Source organism: Acipenser ruthenus, chromosome 16 (assembly GCF_902713425.1).
Source record: "Acipenser ruthenus chromosome 16, fAciRut3.2 maternal haplotype, whole genome shotgun sequence".
Lineage (NCBI taxonomy): Eukaryota > Metazoa > Chordata > Actinopteri > Acipenseriformes > Acipenseridae > Acipenser > Acipenser ruthenus.
Window position 1 is genome coordinate 5,868,827 of NC_081204.1, and position 20,900 is coordinate 5,889,726.

General features: G+C 34.4%; 1 protein-coding gene across 19 annotated transcripts in view; it reads right to left on the minus strand.

The window, feature by feature from the left end:
* Positions 1 to 1,551: 1,551 nt before the first annotated feature.
* The window catches only part of LOC131697703 (calcium-dependent secretion activator 1), a 101,504-nt gene continuing 82,155 nt past the window's right edge, over positions 1,552 to 20,900 (minus strand). For 9 of the 19 annotated variants that reach the window (XM_058988577.1, XM_058988560.1, XM_058988562.1 and 6 more), the window contains 9 exons: positions 20,146 to 20,301; positions 19,428 to 19,575; positions 18,458 to 18,532; positions 17,739 to 17,822; positions 17,295 to 17,327; positions 15,845 to 15,952; positions 13,347 to 13,394; positions 3,648 to 3,752; positions 1,553 to 2,855 (listed from right to left, as the gene is read on the minus strand). In XM_058988577.1, the coding sequence (XP_058844560.1) occupies positions 2,673 to 2,855; positions 3,648 to 3,752; positions 13,347 to 13,394; positions 15,845 to 15,952; positions 17,295 to 17,327; positions 17,739 to 17,822; positions 18,458 to 18,532; positions 19,428 to 19,575; positions 20,146 to 20,301 (940 nt within the window). In that variant the 3' untranslated portion in view covers positions 1,553 to 2,672. Of the gene's footprint in view, positions 2,856 to 3,647; positions 3,753 to 13,346; positions 13,395 to 15,844; positions 15,953 to 17,294; positions 17,328 to 17,738; positions 17,823 to 18,457; positions 18,533 to 19,427; positions 19,576 to 20,145; positions 20,302 to 20,900 lie in introns of all 19 variants that reach the window. The other 10 variants (XM_058988569.1, XM_058988574.1, XM_058988575.1 and 7 more) reach the window with 2 other exon arrangements.

Genomic DNA, 20,900 nt, shown 5'->3' on the forward strand with positions numbered 1-20,900 from the left:
TAAGGTATTATTATTTGTTTATTTAGCAGACACCTTTATCCACGGCGACTTACAGAGACTAGAGTGTGTGAACTATGCATCAGCTGCAGAGTCACTTACAAATACGTCTCACCCAAAAGACGGAGCACAAGGAGGTTAAGTGACTTGCTCAGGGTCACACAATGAGTCAGTGGCTGAAGTGGGATTTGAATCGGGGACCTCCTGGTTACAAGCCCTTTTCTTTAACCACTGGACCACACAGCCTCCTAGTATATCTCTAGTTTTAATTTGTGACTTGCATTAAATTTAATGCCTTGGACTAAATTGTTTTTGAGGTGTCTTCTTGCGTGATCTTTAAATAATTTTAATCTGGTTGAGAAAATCTGTTTGCAGATTGAATTTCATCTTTGTCTGTTTTCTCACTCTCCGTCTGCCCTGTTACAGAAACTCTAATGATGAGCTATCTTTACTCTAAAACTTGAATCCAAAGCTGCAAGTTAAAGAACATACAGTGCAAATGGTAAAAGATGATAAAGTATTATAGGCGCCACGTTAGCATTTCTATATTTGTATGAAGAAGAGAAAGAGTACAAGACACAAAGATCATTTTGTGCACTTCTTTGTAATTACCACTGAAATAATTTTTAAACAAGGAAATGAAAACTGTCTGGCCATGTAACACACTTAAAAACAGAATGAACAAGAATGCATTATTTTAAATATCTATGCACTTATTAAATATTTAATGGAAAACAAAATAGTGTAAAATAATACTCAATCCCTTAATACAATTACTGTAGTATCTAAAGTACACCTCTTGTAATATTGGGAGTGAAGAACTATGCACATATTTTCCTATTCATTTCAGATTTATACAATAATATACCCTCTAGTGTATTGAACAATTGACCCACTATCAACCAACAAACATTTTCCCAGAAATCCATTTGAGAGGTCAGCAATGCATAAGGACATAACCATGCCTTTTATTCACTGCAGTACATTACCAGTGGAGTGTGATGGGCCCTGAATAATAGAGAGGAATACAATGCTAAACTTGATATAGATCTGTTTCAAAGTAACAAAGGATGCCCAGAAGTGAATCTTGGAAAATCTGTGTCCTTCTCACCAGATATCAAATGTGATATAAACAATTAGGCATGGGAAGATACATTCTTTGGTTAATGAATACGCCACCCCATCTGAAGTTTTCTTACCTGCATTGGTAATGCTAAACATTGGTTCATAGATGCCTGCTTCTGCCAATGTTTATTCAGCCTATGCAATTAGCAAATGAAAATGATGAGAAAACTAGAATTCCACACCATTGCCAGCATGCATCAAATTTTGATTCCAATGTGACTATAAGAAAACCTTATGAGCACTTGAGATTAACAGTGGTATTGTTTTGACTAGAGGATGCAGAAAGTCCGTCTTTTTGATGTATTACATCTCATGTGAAAGCCTTCTTGATGAATTGACTAACAGCCGTTGTTTCTGATCCTTTAGTATGTTAAAAAAAGATATACCAATATATTTGTGATTGTGTCTTACTGAGTATATGTAACTATAAAAAACAGATAACAAATTGTATATTTGTAGTTATTTTATTGATAGGCCACAGTTCTTGCATATTACAACTGTAGGCTTTTATAAGGCAAAAGCAATATGAATCCACCAGCTAACTCACACAGAAACAAAAGCCTTGGGAGAAGGGATGAACCCTGGAACATGCAGCTACTGCTTAAAATGCAATGTACAGCATCATATATACAAAACAACTGTGGAACAAAAAATAATGTTGGACCTTTCATATTATTGAAATACAAAGAATTATAAACACATTTTCAATTTCAGGAATGGTTAAAACAAGATAGATAAACAGGAAACTTTCTTTTTCATAAACATTATGTAAACGTTTTTCCTAACTAAAACAGAACACTTTAGGGGTCATAACTTACTAAAACATAAAAAAAAAAAAAAAAAAAAAATCTTCATTTTTCTTTGACAAGATATCACAATGGAGCAATGAGGATATTGCATTTCTAAAATACCAACTCATTAAATCTTGGCTCAACAACATTTTGTTAGTAAAAGGTGATAATGTAGAAAGTCAAGCCAAATGAAGAACTACATTCTAAAAATATATTTAAGAAGCGCAAGGGAGAAAAACAAAGAAAACACACAATTTTTTTGCCTTAACTTAATACAGGAGCTAATTTTATTTTAAACAGTTGGCATCCACTTAAAAACAAATAAAAAGGACCTCTACACTCATCTTCACAACAATGTACCATCAAAGTATATACAGTATGTCAAAGAAGCGTCATATAGGTTTGTGTTTAACAGGGACACACCTAGCGGAATTCCTAATGATCTCACTTAACATTGTCAAACAAATGGTACTCCATATTGCTTAGGAACATATAAATGAATTTAGAAATGAATGAATGAAAGACTGGTGCTAACTTTATTATCACACAGCTAAAATGTCAATATTTTATTATTATTATTATTATTATTATTATTATTATTATTATTATTATTATTATTATTATTTTTATTATTATTATTACTGTTGCGGTTCCTTCATGGGCATTTAACAGCTGACAAAAAATCCTAGAGTAGCTAACTGAATAACAGGGTTGGTACATGCATTGGTTACCAGACTAAGTCAGAAATGGGGCTCTTATCTAATCATCGTCTTCATCCTCCTCATCACTGTCCCTCATTGTTATTCCCTGGAGACCGGCGCCCCCTTCACTCACAGAGGAGGTAGCCTCTTCCAGAGTTAGTCGGTTACGAACAGTATCGTACATCTTGCTGTTTAAGGTTGAATCAAGGACTCCTTGCAGTCGAAAATCCCTATATTTTTTCTACAAGACAGCAAAAAAAAAAAAAAGGATTATTAAAGCGTTCATGGCCATTTTGTCTTTTAACTTTTTTATAAAATCTTTATTTTTTTTTTAACTCATTTTAAACGATGTAAGGATCTTTGATGAATCCATGCTGCAGTGTTGCACTTTTAATAAGCTTGAAGAAATACACCTGCCTACCCAGTCAAATGAACAAAAACAAAAAAAAATACAATGTGGTATTTTCATAGTTTATCCCCACAATTTCACGCTGAAATATTTATCGTGTAACAAAGTACGAAATGTCACTTTCAGGGCATGTTATGTCACCTTTGTGACCCCTTGCAGTCGATCTAATACACCAATTGTATGCAGAGGTGTTCAAATTTATTCCAAAAACAGCCTTGATTTGCATCCTGTAAATGATCTTTGAAACACATTCTTTATTGGCAGCTGGCAGGCAGCATGCTCATTTAGTAGTACATAGTTTCATTAAATTAGAATTTGCACAAAGGGTTCTAAAGCATCCATCTCATAACACATGCAACAAAAAATGTTGCTGAATACTGTATAGTGTCAGGACACCATTTTATCTATGCATTTACTTTAAGCATTTTATCAGTGTGAAGCATTTGCCTTTTGTTTATATTTCATAGCCACATTAAGTATCTTTGTATTTTATATGCTTATTTAAAAAATATATTACTGCTATATTACTCGGCAAATCCAATTTTTCTGCAAATCTATACTTGCTACCATATCATCAAAGTCCTATATCAATACCATCCCTCTTTTTTCATACATATACATTACCTTTACAATCCTAATAAGAATTTTCAGCTGATAAAGATGAAGTTGCAGATCCATCCGGTCTGTCAGCCAGGTGCATATAAGATTCATTGAACTGGTATACCATTGCTGAAAAACAGACAGACAGCATTCTCCAACACACTAATCACATGTTGCCTAGTAAAATGCTTTACACATTCTCCTCCAGGAGTTGCTTCAAATCCCTTTGAGCTCGGGTAAGAAATCAGAAGTTGAGAAGATCCCCCATCAGAAGAAGGCACACCTTAAAGAGTAAGTAGCGGGGTTCCAAAAATATATAGCATTACATGTCCTTGGTGTTGCTACAACTGTTTAAATAGCGTACCTTTAATTTTTATTTTCATTGGTAACATCCTGACAACTTTTTACACTTATAACTTTAAAGTCTGTTTCAAAGCTCTTTTCAAAATGGCCGCTCTAGTGCATTGATAGTGTAAGGATTGTTGCCCACAAAAGCCAGAGCCCTAGTTGTTATGTTTTTTTATTTGCTTTTTTAAATCGCTCTGCCTGCAGTGATTTAGAGGACAGATCTCAAACCCCTGTGCACTAGAGCGGCCATTTTGAAAAAAGCTTTGAAACAGACTTTAAAGTTATCCGTGTAGAAAGTTGTCAGGATGTTAATAATGAAAAGATAAATTACAGGTACGTTATTTAAACAGTTGTAGCAACACATGGGGATGTATAACGCTATATTTTTCCGAACCCGCTACTTACTCTTTAAGGCAGTTCAGCTTACAGTAAATCCTGACTATACTGATCTGTTTAAATTAGAATAGAGCTGGCAACACTGTTTTACAAAGCATTCATTACACTATAGTAACACAATGTACTCAAGTGGTGTGGTTACAATGTTGTGACTGTTTAACCAAACACAATTGCAATATATATATATATATATATATATATATATATATATATATATATATATATATATATATATATATATATATATATATATATATATATATTAATGTTTTCAATTCAGTTGTTATGTAACTTACAATGTAATTAATACAGGACGTAAGCAGTAGGAGACAAACAGTCCTAAATACAGGGACTTAATACCATTGGGTTAGCTGAACTGCACTACTGCAGCTGACTACAGAAGATGATTTTTTTTTTTTTTTTTTTTTTTTACCAAACCAAACCTGTTTGGTATAATTGTTTAATCATACACCTGACTATATGCCTACAAAATCCCTGACTTTGTGCAAGTGTACCTAGAAGAATTGATGCTGTTTTGAAGGCAAAGGGTGGTCACACCAAATATTGATTTGATGTAGATTTTTCTTCTGTTCACTCACTTTGCATTTTGTTAATTGATAAATATAAACTATTAACATGTCTATTTTTTAAAGCATTCTTACTTTACGGCATTTTTCACACCTGCGTAAAACTTTTGCACAGTACTGTATATATATATATATATATATATATATATATATATATATATATATATATATATACACACACACACACACACTTTAGTCTTGCACATTCTAAACCATTACAACACCTGCTACAGTAGCTTGGACTTGAATTTACGTCAAAATAATAACCAAAATATGACATTAACGTTTTAGTAACTCCCTAGTAATGTGTTGTGCCATGTGACTGGATATTAATTAATTAAATCACACATTTATCCAGACAAGGTCGTATTAAAAAGCCACCCTATCCTTCAATCGAAACGGAATATGCATTGAGATGCAACACTTAAACGTCTCAAACGCAAAGGAGAGGCCTGTATTAAAAAGGTATTGGTAATATACAAACGACATCATTTCAAGTGGCTGTGAACATACATCGCCTTGGGTGCATTTAAACTTAGCCCTATCCCTGTGAAAAATGCTTGCAGCAGTGTTGTTGCAGGCTGCCACCCCTGCAGTGCAGTTAGTCTCTGGAGCACTTGTGATTTTTAACACATGCTCATATATTCCGCTAGTGATTGAGAAGGAAATATAGTATTTATTTATTTAGTTATTTAGTTTTGTTACATGTAAAACATCAACACCAATTGCCCTAACCTGTTTAAATCTACTAAAATAATACATTACTGCAGTAAAATATGTGAGAAATGTGAAAGTTTACATATTCATTGTACTTTTTGTTGCTTTTATATTTTATATGAACTAATAAGTCAACAACCCCCACCCCCTGCACCTTTTTCCATTCTTTTATATATATATATATATATATATATATATATATATATATATATATATATATATATATATATATATAAATAAAAAGAATGGAGTGCTTCATTAAAATATGTACTGAGTACCTAGTGTACAAGACAGTGTAAGAGAAGTGCTATGGTAGAATATGTTTGACACACACAAAATATACGCAAACACTAATAACTTTAATTTAAAAAACTGAACACCGTCCGTCCCTCCCCGCTCCAGCTCCAGTTAACTAGAGGGCAATTTGTTCTTTCGCCATCTCGACAGCAAAAGCGCTGTACAGCGTAAACTGTATTGAAAGAAATGTCTCGAAACACCTCTGCCGTTTGGGGTTTTTTTTTTGTTAAATGCCCAGACGACCAAAAAAAAAAAAAAAAAAAGTTGAATACAAACTGTGCATGCGACTGTTGATGTATCATGGAGGCACATCCAATCTCTGGGGTCACTTTACAATCGTAAGTTCATATTATTATTATTGTTATTTTTTGTATTTAATTTTTTTTTTTTTGTAGTAGTAAAATGTGACTGTGACTGATAACCTGCTTGGAGCGGTGACTGTTAAATTAAGTTTGTTTTGCGTAAGTCCGCTGCAGTTAGTACTGCCGCAATGCAAGCTTACGCGCAAGCAACATCAATTACGTGTAAATAAACAACGTGTATTTTATTTTTATTTAAAATATAAAAACATGATTACTGTTCAACATGATGTATTATGAATGTATTCCATTTATATGGCTTACCTGTAAAATAATAGGATTTTCAATCAAATATAAACAAGTAGTTGTGGTGACGTCACCAGTAAATTATGCAAATTAGTACCATCGAAGGTTCGAACCTTCAAAGGTCAAAATGTACCCTTCTTTGCAGCCTTTGAAAAGCTCTGTATATATCTACGGATTGCATACTTTGTAAGATTTATGTAAACTGCCCAGTCAGTATGGTGAATGCACGTTATACTGCAATCCTCTTGTAAACAACAAGATGACCTATCCTTGTAAAATCAATTTTATAAATAAATCATCTATCAGTATTCAAGGGCCTGTCTTACAGTCAATAACTCCATTAAGAGAAAACTCAAGAGATAATTATGTATTTTAAAGATACTGCCATATCTACCTGTATATGCAGGTACATTTTTCAAGCAGCTGGTGGTTTACTTTTTAACTCAGTAGAAAGTATAAAGCTTACATGTTTTACATACCAGTAGTTGTAGATGAGACCTGGGACAGACCCTACTCTTTGGCCTATAACTGCCCAAAATGTAACGCACATAAACAATGGCAGTAGCGACGAGAAATGAAATACCTAGTCTAAATGCTTCATTACAACATTGTGTAAGCATTTAACTGACTGGTAATTGTGGTTTCATTGTTCATTTCATAAATTACATTGTCTTCATAGATGTTTAATATTATGTAAATTTGTGTGAAAACCTTATTATCACTGTGAATGGTTTGTCTCTGATCCTGTATATATATTAACTCTTTTGAACATGTTTTCCCAGTGACTGTATTGGTGTTCTAATTCATATATTCAGTTTAAAGAGGGACCTGTAAGCTTAATACTGCATATTGCAAGAGCAGTAGCAGACTGAACTCAGCTCATTTTCCCCTGGGGGATATGATTAAACAGGCACTGGGGTGTATTCCTTGTATGAACAGTTTAGGATTTAGAGCTGGTTTTTATCTCTTTAGTGTGTGTATTCTTTTTTGTTTTGTTTTGTTTTACAATTACTATTTTAATCAATGATCCGTGGCATACATCAGCCAAACATAACATACTTGTCTCTGAATACATAAAGCAATAACCTGATATGAATAAATCAGCAAGAATCATACTGATTATGGCATGTCTTTCTGAAAAAAAAGCAGTGCAGAGCTCTGGGGAGGTAGTTAGTGTCATCACACACACACATGAACATCTGCAAGCCCCTTTTCTATAGCCAGAGCTGAATGGCTGTGTGACCTCCTGCTCTCTGCCTTGAACCCGGAGTTCACACTCATATCTGACATGTTACAGGAAGCCGCAGCTCACCACAGGGGGTGCAACAAACAGAATCCACCAAGCCCAGATGCAGCTCAGCAGCTTAATGCACCTGAAGGAGTCGCGTTTCCCTTTCAGAAACCTGCATTCTAGTGGTTTAAGGTCACCGTAAGTCTTTGTGACGGCTAAAACAAAACCAGGAATGTTAGAAAAGGGGCTGGGCCCTTAGCAGGGAAGCAGAGGGATTACAAGCAACCTGTGACTCTGCCTCTTTCTGCCTTTGCTTGTAGTTTTTTTTTTTTTTTTGTATGTTTGTAAGTGCTACACAACAGATTGGGGTTGGCTATAAAGGCCTGGGACTGTGCAAGAGTGCCTGCTGGGACCCAGCTGTGCCTGCAATTAGCAGGAGGCATGTCATGATTATTGTTGTAGTGGTTGATGGCAATGTGAAGTGACAAGTTTTTTAAGGGAGGCTGCTGTGGCAGGGGCCCACTTTTGCAATTTCCTCTCTGAAAACCATTGGCTGGGTGGGGGTTCAAAGTATTTTTGTGTGTTAAACATCTCTTGAAATTCAGTAGTCTAGCTTAAAAAATTGCCCTTTTTCTCTACATCAGAGTATTTGCTGCACTATTTAGCTGGGAAGCTGGACCTTTGCCTCAAATTAGCAAAAGGCCTGTAGCTAAGGACAGCAGATTAGGGCACAGAATGACACAGTAGGTGTCTGCAGGTCTGCAGGGTGGATGTGGGGGTTGAGAAGTCTTTAAATCTGACTACAAGACATTATATAATTCTGACAAAAGGACATGGTAATCCTACCTGCTTGCTTTTTACTGGTTCTGTTTGTCTATTATTAGGAGCTTTATTGCTCTTGAGAGGAAAACTATTGATGATACTACTCAATTACCATAGTAACTCACACTAGTGACCCCTTGTTTCAACATTTTCTATCCAACTTGGGGCCATCCATGCACTGGAAATCTATTTAGAAATGTGATCAATCGTACACTGGTAGATCGTGGTGTAGGCCCCCTTTCTCTCTCTCAGACCCTGCACTTTTAAAAGGGGTCTGAATGGAAGTATTGAGAAAAATTTAAGATGCCAAAAATCCTATGGGCTTCAAACTGCTGTAATTGCATAACTGGCACAAAAGAAGAACAGCAGAGACTTCACATTTTTGGCTAGAAACTCACTTACAAATCTCACTTCTGCTGTTGCCTAAGTGAATAGCTAGTGTATGAAAGCTTGCAACAAGTCAGTCTTCAGTTTGTTGTGGTTGATCCACAAGTAACAGCAAAGCTTCACGGTGGTACTACATAAGCAATCTATTAAAGACTTATACACATCAGTTTCTGTTTATCCAATGCCATGTTGTGTGAAGTACATCCATTACGGATTCTGTTCTCTGTCAGTGTGATGAATTTAAAAGCTCTATAACAACGAATGCAGACGAGCCCGGCATTGTGGTTAAGACGCCAGCTAATAAAAACCTGATTTAACTTGCTGAACAATACTATAGTAACAATTTGAACCGATTTCAAATATATGATCGACTGGGAATTGATAATCCATTTGGCTCTGATGTTTTGCAGTTTTAGCTGGCCTATTATATATTAACTAAGAATTAACAGAAAAATAAATCATGTATCTTAACATGTTTATTAGCTGGTTGGTAATGGGCAGCCCTTAAAATAAAGCAAGACCAATATTAAACAACAATATCTCATCATTCCTCTAAAAAAATATTCTTTGGTAAAATGGCAAGCATTGATTAAATTATCATTTAAATACTAAATGTCGGTTGGCAGTTAACAGACCAGCTATTTTTGTTTTACAGCTAATTTGAAAAGCTAATAATATTGTCAAAAAATAGGCAGCATAAAGGAAAGCCTGTTGCAAGTAACCAAACTGCAGGAAGTGCATCTAGTACTAAACATACAATGACAAAAAAAAAAAAAGCTTGATAAAAATTAGTTAATGCTCCAAGAGGTGATCCATTATTCTCACAATAAATACTTGCACCAAAATTCAAACATGGATAGAATAAGAAAAAAAACACTTGTGGGAGCATTCTATAGAGAGAACAAAATTAAATAAGCCACCAAGCACTTGAGGTTCACACTGTGCATGTGAATAGGGGAAACCTCCGAAGTTGAATGGCTTGCCTTTTGGGACCAATTTGTCTCTTTTCACTCTTTATTTCTCCCTTTTTGCTGACAGATGTACAAAGGTGGAACCGCACTGTGCAGCTCATCTATATGCACCCACAGCAGCTGTCACTTTTGTCAAGCAAGTTAATCAAGCAAATGCCACCATATCCCACTTTTCATTGGGGGGGGAAAAAAAACACATTATATGGAGGCACGCTGGGCATCAAAACTTCATTTAAAAAAAAAAAAAAAAAAAAAAAGTCTTTGCTACCTAACACCTCAAACTATAATTAATTTGTTGGCAAGCTGCACCAACAAACAGGTGATGTTTTCTAGTTAATGCCTGGTTCCTCAAGTGCTATACTGTTTACACCTTTTTAAAAAAATAAAACAAAACAAACAAACTTGTATCCCTAATGATGCTGCACTTAAAAAAAAAAAGATAAAGGTTTAACCTCAATCAAATGGTTTCAAGACACAATAGATACAGATTTGTATACAATATGTATTCCTTTTAAAAGGGTTATTCTATATAATATAAACTGCTTAAATAGAAGCATGATTGAAATGAACATTTCATAGGTTTAAAACCATACAGTATATGTGGTGTCTAATGTACTGTCATCCTTTGTGATTTTTTGTAGCTACTGTATTTATTTAAAATGCTTCATTACTGATAAATCATTAGGGAATGTGACTTTTTTTAACACTTCCAAACAGAATTTATTATAAAATATAATAAACAGTGTATTACCCATCAATATAAAAAAAAAAAATGAACCTACGTTAAGAGATTTTAATACCCTGAGGCAAGAGAAGAACAAAAAAGATTATGGTTAAAAGAAGCTTTCTTTTTTGTGCTTGGCGCGTCTTAAAAAAATCTGTTTGGCATTGACTAAACTGTTTTATACCACTGCTGACGGCACACCAAGCAATCCGCTGTATAGGAAAAAATCAATTACCAGACTAAGCGTACTAGAAAGATCAGGGCTGCCGAATTGTAGTAACTGCAGGGTAACAGAGCAATCAGTCTGAGGTTTAGGAATGATTTAAATGAACACTCAGTACTGGAAAAAAAAAAAAACAATCGATACTCTTATTCATTGGAATCCAGAAAAAAAAAGCACTACACAAAACAGTCTGGTGTGTGCCTACAGAGTTTTGATAAAACCAGTTGAAGGTTCTATATCAAAACACAGGGCTGAGTGCCTTACATTTCTTTTGAAGGCAGGCTGCAGAAAATGGAACAGTAAGCATTGATTTGAGATTCTATTAATTATTGAAAAAACTGAAAGAGAACTTTAAATAACGGCTTTTTAAAAAGGCTAGCTGTTGTGCATGAAACTTGAGTTAAACTACTTGTTAAATTATGTTATATGCATATGCACGTTTAGCACATTTTAGGTACCTGACTGAAATGTAAATGTTTTCTCTAACTGTTTAAAGTTAGAAAGCAGTTACAATGGCCTGCCTGTAAAATGGTTAAGACAGTGAAATGGTATTCCAAGTCTGGTGCACTAGCGAAAGATCACCCCTCATGGTAACTAGTTCACTGTCATCAGACCCCTATCACTGCATGATTAAGTGCTTACTTCATAGTAAATGCAATCTCACTGATCTGATAACTGCCAAGGTCAAGGGAAATACTCAGAATCAATCAATGAACACATAATCCCCAGAAGGCAGATTAAGCGTATAATTGACCGATCTAATCCACATATCCGTAGTTGATGTTTTCATCTCTGTCCAGTTTACGTTGGCCTCTAAGGAAACTATCCAGAAAACCTGTGTATCACTATCGCAGTGGATTTGATCAGAGCTAAAGAGATGGCTTTTTTAAATCACTGATCTCTGGGTGGCTGGAATTAAGAAGATGAGCCAGTGTTAAGCCCAGCTGTTTTAATCCTTATCTTCTAGGCCGTTCTTTCAAGAACTACAAGGGAAAAAAATAATTAATTTTTGTTCTGAACTTAACAACCTTAGCTGTCTCACAGCAAGATTTCATCTCTTGTAACAAATGGCCGGGAACATCTTAGGCAGATTCTACATTTTAAATGAGTCTTCACTAAAACCTACAGCAACAAAGCCATCTGTAATTTTTGGGTCATTCCTGGAACATTAGCATTGACAATAACACCACCCAACATCCTGGTTCATCTGTATCCAGGAGCGGTCCGGCCATAACAATATCTTTGTTCAATAAAAACTGGGATACAAAGTGAAGCAAGGGAATAAGAGACAATTATGTCAGCTCTCTTATCAAAGGTAGACACTTATTTTCATTCATGATTTCAAATCAATACCTTCCTTAATATCTATGTTAATATTGTTGACCATTAATCATAAAACAGCTTTAACATGTGCCTCACAACTCGCCTAAGGTGTCTGTACATCATGGCATGACTGGACACTTCATCAACGCTTCTGAGTAAAGCGTGGGCAGTTTGTAGTACTTGCAAGTGTAAGACATACTAATCTATATTTTCAACTGCTATTCTGAAAAAAAGAAAAAACCCACTGTGCAAATGCATTTCTCCACCAGGACAATTCTGAATACCCATTTTCATTAAATCACAATAAACAACACAAATAGGTAATTTACAAAACCTATTGTCTGGTGTACATACCAGCAGCATATGGCGCGAAATCACTAATGGATACAATTTATAACTACGAGATTATTGTTATTATTTGTAAGTATAATTTTCCAAAACCGCTCTTATCTCTGACATATAAGGATTATTATTATTATTGTTATTTTAATTTGCATCTCCAATAAGTACTACCAATTTGTCCTAGAGATAACTAGGTTTTAATATAGGCTCCTGTTTTAAGTAAGCCCATATGTGCGCTCAAAATCTCATTTCATGATTTTAGCATATTGGTAGGCTTGCAGACTCCAGACATATTTAAAATGAGTGAACCATATAAATCTGATCTTCTTACCGTGGCCAAAACTGAATTACTGTCTGTATCTTTTTGAGCTGAGAAACAATAAACAAGACACTTAGATGATGGGAGAGGACTTCTTCTACCCCCTTATTGGCCATTAAGATTTTCCAAATCAAACTGATTTGCAGATGGTTATATTATAATATCATGGACTGCAGTAGAGTAGTATTTGCTGGCCATGTTTAATTTCCTCAGACAAGCAGATTAAAATGCAGAACATTGAAAATATCAGAAGCTAGATAATCTTCCAGGAGCATTAACATCTACCATTCACAATGGTAAAGCAATAGCTCCATACTAATACTCTATACTCTGGGTATAAGAGTACAGCATGTGAATGGGGAAATGGTAATTAAATGAAGCAATGGGTGGATGGATGGTGAAGTAAACATGTTCAAATAAGAAAACGTTACCTCAAATATTCTCAGGTACATGAAAGAACTAACATCATCCATCCTTTTCTAAAAGCGGAAAACAAAGAGGATAAATAACAAAGGAAAATGCTGAAGGTGGCTATGGAAGGGAACCAAGGTTAAATAAAAGATAATTTTACAGAAGAAGCCTGCAATTTAAATACCTGAAAAATCTAAAATGAAGGGTTTTCATGTTTAATTTACGTTTTTAAAATCAATTAAATATTTCTGATATGTAATCATTATACAAATAATTCAAATAATTATTAATCTATCAATAAAAATAAATGAGGAGTGCATAAAGTATTAGGTAAGACCCTTACTGTTAACATACCATATACATTACACAAGCTACTGTGTGCTTTCCAAAGAAATGGAAAAAAGAAAAACATCTGTAGTCATAATATATTTCAATAGCTTTAACAATCATCCAATTCAGATGTTTTTAGTATCTAAAATAAAGAAAGGAGAAAAGTAAACTGGGATTAAGCAGGCAAGGAATGTTTTTGTGCTGTTTTCTTAAATGCAGTATTGATAAAATCGAATTATTTTTCATTTTGATATAAATAGCTTTGGCTTATGGTTTTGGTAAAACTTTTTTTTTTTTAAAGGAATTACAGTTTTCCCACAGTTTAGAGATAACAGCACAAAGTAATAGGATAAACGGCGAAAATGCAAAACTGATGCTGTTTATATCTTAATCAAGTGCTGGTCTTTTCTCATTTATTTATTTTTAGTCATTTTATGCCTCTGCACTTCACACTTCGTGTTGGGAATGCAGGCACAGAGCTTTAAGGAGGTGCCAGAGTGTTGTATGCATGTATGAGGCAGTCTCAAAGGATGTGGGTCATGCTAGTAGATGTACACAGGAAGATTATTTGACTCCAAATCATGCCACTTGATATAATGTGATAAAACATTTAGATACGAGAGATAAGTTCCATTTTAATCGCTTGAAAATCAGTGAAAGGAGAGGGAGGACATTTTAAAAGGTTTCAGAAAACCAGTAAGGTTGAAATTAGAAAGAGAAAGTAGAAAAAAGGAGAATTTATACACGTAAAACCAGATTTTGTGGACGCCATGATAAGTGGAAGCAAATGAGGAAGGACCAGAGAGGAAGCGCATATACTTTTTAAAGCACATTAAAATCCTGAAGCCAGAATTCTGAACAAGACACCACTGCAGGAAGAAGGAAGAAGGAAGCCAGTGTTTAGAAATTATACACCACTGTAAGACAGAAAAATGGCTATTACTTAAGAAACACCCCAACACAGTATAAAAGCAACAGTACTGGGTTAGGTGCAATAGAAGAAGTACACACGTATACAATATAGAGGATTACTGGGACCAGTTTACAAGGAACAGGACAACCAATGTTGGCCTTAAAGATGCAAGCAACAGAAAACAGTGCTATAGTCAACAGAATGGAAGACAAATTAGTTGACATGCATCACAATAGATTAAAACCAAGCCTATTAACTTTACAGTTATTTAAGCCAGTGTTCTCTCTTTATTGTGTTAAAATCCTCATTACAATAGCCCCAGGGCATGACCTTTCTGGCCTCAATTTACAAAAACATTAATTTTATTATTCATCTTTTGTTTTGGCCCAGTTCTGTAATGATAAGGTGTGACCTATTTAATTTAGTAAGGTCAAAAGATGATGCTATAAACACACATTCTGTAATTACACCTGTTTCACACTTCCCTTTTACTACTAAATTACATGAATTTGCATACTGCATGTCACTTAGACTGGGGTATAATTTAAATGAAGGAGCATTTTTACCACAACTTAATAAGGGTTAAAATGCCCAGCCCAAAAGCTTGTCAACAGCGCACTATATTTTTTGGAATGGGGAAAAAAATGCTTTTACTGTTATAAACACACTATATATTTTAGGGTTATATGAAATATCCATGAGTGACACTGTATAGAATTTAGAATTTAGAATTGAAACTGAACTTGCTGTGCATTGACTACCCTTTATAGTCGGTGGCCAGCCTTGGACAATAGAATACCAAAAAGCAGTAGCATTCGTCTGTCCCTAATGATAAAATACATATATACTGTGTGTTACTTACATTAACTTTTCTAATTTTTCATTTGCCATTGTATAAATACAGATAATTAAACTTAAAAATGAGTGAAAAGGCAGCTGAGTTTTATTTGTGAGTGAAAAAATGAATATAATTGTAATGGGAGAGAACACTGCTTAATATCCTAATTTGGTTTTAGAAACTTAAAAAACGTGTTTTAAACAAACAGAACAAAAAGAAGAAAAGCCCCAGATATTATAGTATACAAGGACCAGAACATACCATAGAACATAGACTAGAGTACAGATTTAGAATAGAGAGCGACAGAGAGAAGTCTTAGTCAGTGGGACAGGACAGTGGTAAATTAGTCTCAAAATGTGACTTATCCCTCTGTCCATTTGTTTTGTCATATTTTGGATGGTCTCCTCCTTGGGAAGGAGGAGAAGGCATTTACTTACATCAAATAACCTTTCTATATATATCTCCTCATTGACCTTATCACGGAGGATATCCTGAGAGTGGCGCACAAAGGTCACATAGGCGTCGGCAACATCCATCCCAGGTTTCTGGAAGAAACAAATAAAGAAACAAGAAAGAGGCACAAGCAGAGACACAACCATTATTACAAAATACAATTGAGTATATTCAAATCACCATTATTGTTCGACACTCTATAATGCAACGCCTTAGGAGTTATTGAAACCAAAGCTGAACTCTATGTATTTGACAAAAAATTATTTAAAAAAATAGGATTTGTTTTTATATGCCTTTCATACAAAGTACCTGAAATATAATAACACTTACTTTTTCAAAAAGAGACCTCAAAAACTAAAATTCAATTCTAAGCCGTTTTCTAAAATGCCTATTTGGGACATTTTGTTTTCAACAGCCCTGAAGATCTAAACATAAGACAAGTCTTTGTTATCCATTCCGTCGACAATTTCCATTTATGACCCTCAAAATCTCATGTCCAAAACATACAGATTTATCAGAAACGCATTAGCAAGCTATAACAGAGTTTCCATTTAAATGTCTAAAGTACCCACTGAAGACAATATCCCTGTTAATAAGTAATTTGATTTGTTTTTTCTTCGTTGTAAATTAGATGTATCTTAGACCACAAGACATCCATTCATCAGGAAATGTAATTGTCAGTCTCTGTAAATTGCACTTAGTTAACATGTCTGAATAATTTCAAGGGTGAAAATGAGCAAGGTTTAGGGAGTAATTTTTTTGTGCATTAAGCAAACAATTATAGAGTAAAGGATCTGTTTTTTTGGCCCTTGGGACATAAGATACATGACTACACTCAGTGATTCAATGACAAGGCATTAATTTAAAAACAATGCATTCGGTGAAAATGTGTTAGCAGTTAAGTGATACCCTTTGAAGCAATTTTCAGACAAAGTGAACCGGACAGCTTCCTGACACACTCATAAAATGTTTTATATTGCACAACAAAGAAGAGCTTGATTTTGAGCTGAGTAAATTGACATGTTGCTACATTTTTATAGCTATTAATTTGCACATGTGAAAAAGGAAATAAAGTCTGTCACGTTGTCTTGACTGTACCCTGCATATATCAACTACACCGAAATATTTGTGAAGTAAAAACAGAATTAGGAGCTTATGATTTTTAAATGTGCATGGTTATAATTTAGAACGTTAGCACTAAATAATGTAAGTAATTTAAGAGATTAGCATTTCTGTATATGCGTTCATTAAAGTAATAATATTTTGTGATCAAATGTCAAACTACCTGTTTTATACTTTTAACGACTCATTTATTTGCTAAAAGTAGAACAGCCATTGATATTATAAAAAAATACATGTATAAAAAAATAAACTAACATTGATAAAAATCACAAAAAGATTAACAGATAATATCTGTTTTTTTTTTTTACTTACAGGTACTTCCACATACTTTGAGGCTGCTTTCACCTTAGATGAAAAAAAAAAATTGTGGGGAAAGGGTAACACTTCATATATGATTCCTCATTACCACTTAATCTGCTTATAAAACTGTAGCTCAGTGCTAGAAATCCAACAGAAAGAAAGCTGCAACATTGTCATTATTAAAAGAAACCAAACAAAAAAAAAAACAACACAGCACTGGTAATGAAAAGATCCAAAAATGACATCTACCGGAGCATATTTTTCACCATTTCCAATCCATACACGTGCAATTATTCAGGAATTAACAGAGAATATCCTCATTTAAGGGTATCATGTAGTAAACTATTCAAGCCACATTCAAATTGTATTGAGATAAAAACAAAAGCATCAATTCATCATGAACGGGACCTTTTTTCAATACTGTCAGCCAAATAACATAAGGCAATATGTTCTTACTGTGAATGACAGGAATGATGAAAATAGTGTTCCTTCATCATATCTTGACAGTTTAGCAAGGACTCCTTCCAGTATGACAGCAAACTGGCAAAATGGTAAAACCAGTTAACATTACAAATGCATTTCTTGGAGAATGAAGTTATCCTTTTAAAGAATACAGTTTAAAAATGGTGAGAATCCAGTATTATGAAACTCAGCCATCAGTTTTTATTAAAAAAAAAAATATTAAGCTTATAAAATGCTATTAAAACATTGAATCATAAAAGTCTTATATTTAAGAGCTACAATTTAGCAGCATTTAGTGCTCCTGCTGAGACAGCCAGGATGGCATTTGATGTGTTTTTAGTAGGAAAATTGCTTACAATTTGTGTACATTAACAGCATACTCAACAGAATAAATTGCTTTCTTTGTGATAATCCACATAGACTGGAATAGGCCACAGGTGCATAAACTGAAAATTCACACAGTGAGGATATAAGTTAAAAACACAGTCTATATCCAGGGTTCACATCCAGTATGTGACAAATAAATACATGTTTTGCACACACAATCCCTTTTTAGATATCCACACTTTTTTTTAATTCTTACTGAAATAAACCAGTAAACATATTCACCTTTAACCATTGTTTGTCAATGCAACCAGTTGCGTCCCATTAAGTTTCCTCACTGTGGATCTGTGTCCTTGTTTATACAGTAATTTTAATATTAGTGTACATACCTTTGCGACCAAGAGAGTTATCATTTCTTTAACAGTTTCTTCTATAAGTGTATCTATTTGGGAGTGGTACTGTTTCTGGAGAAAAACACAAAACATAGACACATACTCGTATTTCATACTGTAAGATCACAATTACTACATTTAAGTTATCTTAATTGTGTATGATGTATTAAATACAACATATGCAGCACGACACTATGCTACTTAATAGAAATATAACTCAGACATTAATATTCATCATTTGAATTGCTACATGCCTAGACACAATACCATTGGCAATGATAGCCTTTCATTATCATTCCCCACATCTCTTCAATCACATCTATTAAATATGCTAATCAAATCAAAACAATCCAAGTGTTGACAGAAGGGGAAAAACTGCTACTCCTGCTAATTACACATTGGGGAATGAAGAGTGCGTTTTCAATTGAATTGTTAGCCACACTTACCCACTCTTTAACAAACTTTCACAAGATTGACAACAGAAATAAAAATAAAGATGGGAGACAGGAAGAAGAACAAAGTAATGATGAAAAAAGAAAATTAAATCATATAAAAAGATTAACATAACGAGTGCAAAGAATATTAACTTAAATAGCAAAACTGAAAAATAAATGCCTAAGATAAAAATAGAAATAAAACCTGTCATAATAAAACTGAAAACAAACAAATGTCACCGAGAATACATAGTTACAAAACCCTAACAAGCAGCAAGCACATTTTTTCTTGGAAAACTTAATCAAAGCGAAGCCTGTACTTGCTAACATATTTGTGAATGTGTGTGCTGCATAATATGGTCCCATTTGACTTATGTATGTACTGCATACCACTAGGTTTCCTTATCATATTCTTCTTTGCCATGCACCCCAGTCTTTGGATTTTCACTTATAGAAAAGACTTGAACCCACACAATTCTTACACTCGATGTATCAAATAGAAAACTTAACAGACAGAAGAAGGCTATATTTACCTCCTGGCCCATTTCCATGGCACAGAGTTTTGCAGACTGAGCCTTGGCATCAACCATCACATTAAACATCGTGCATATTGACTGTGGCACACGGAAATCTGTCGACCGGCTGCTTTTCTGCAGCTTAGCTTCAAATGCAATCCTTGTTCTGTAAACATGTAAAGACAGTAGAGAATAAAATTAGAGCCTTCGGCAAACTGTATAGCTTTGTTGTTCTCAACAGTGAGAAAAAAATTGAAAATATTTAATGTACTAAGATGCTTTCTGTGAAAAACAGTAATGTACCCCACTGTCACACTTTTTAATTGCATCAAATACAGTTTCTACTAATAAATACCAAAGTTGGAAGGTTGTCCACAGTATAAGCTTATGAAATATGATAATTTAAGTCAATAATTTATATTTAACTACTGGTACTTTATGTACAAACTAAGAGGCAGATACTAACATTATGCCAAATTGTGTGGTATTTTTTGTTGCCCTGCAATCACTACTAAACTAATTTCAACCCACATCGCCAGAGGTGTCTGGCTAGTGTACGTAAACATATTGTGTGTTGCTGTAAGAGATGTAATCTGGTGCAAAATTAACATATTAACTTATTATTCTTTAGTACTAAGATGTACTGGAATTTATGACATTGATTGGTTGATTTCTCATACAGTACGTGACTTATAATACATGAACCCGCAACACCCTTTTTCCTTCAAAGGCATACCTTTTAACACAAGACTCAATCATGTCACTGGACATGAGTTTTAGCCTCTGCTCAAGGTGTTTTCCAAACTCCTCCTCGGGCCAGTGCAGATCCCGAATGAAGGTCTGCAGGGCGTCTAGCTTCCAGAACAGGTCCTCCGAGGTGCCTGAGCCATTGCTAGGAGAACAGGACACAGGGGGGGGTCAAAACCCACCCATTCTTTGTTCTGATGTGGAGACTGTAAACTACATATTGGGATGCACTGCAGCTTGATGCAAAAGGATGCTAGAACATCTCCACCGCAAACATTTAGAGGAGCTGTTTTTATTTACCATACATTAATTGCTTTATAGATCTGGGCACTTAATGGAAAAGTTACAGGACAAAACGAGTTAGCAATTTAATTTAGGGAAATTAATGTATGGTAAAAAAAACCAACATATTTCTACATCAAATCAATAACCACACATGACTCCATGGTTATTTTAAATTGGGGGTCATGCATATTTCAAATCCAGATCTTGGAAGTGTTCAAGATAACCAAGTTAGGTGGTTTGTGGTAACAAGCAGTGAGCGAGGCCATGTCTTATCCAATAATTTAACATACCTACTATCTTCATAAGCATTCCGTTGTATTGTACCTGATTTAACAGTTGTAGCTTAATTTAAGACACAGGGCATTTCATTATTCATTAATTTTTGTAATATGTTTTTCTTGTTGTCACTTGCCAAAACAGCCCACATTTTTGTCCCTGATTATTGTAAACTATAGCATC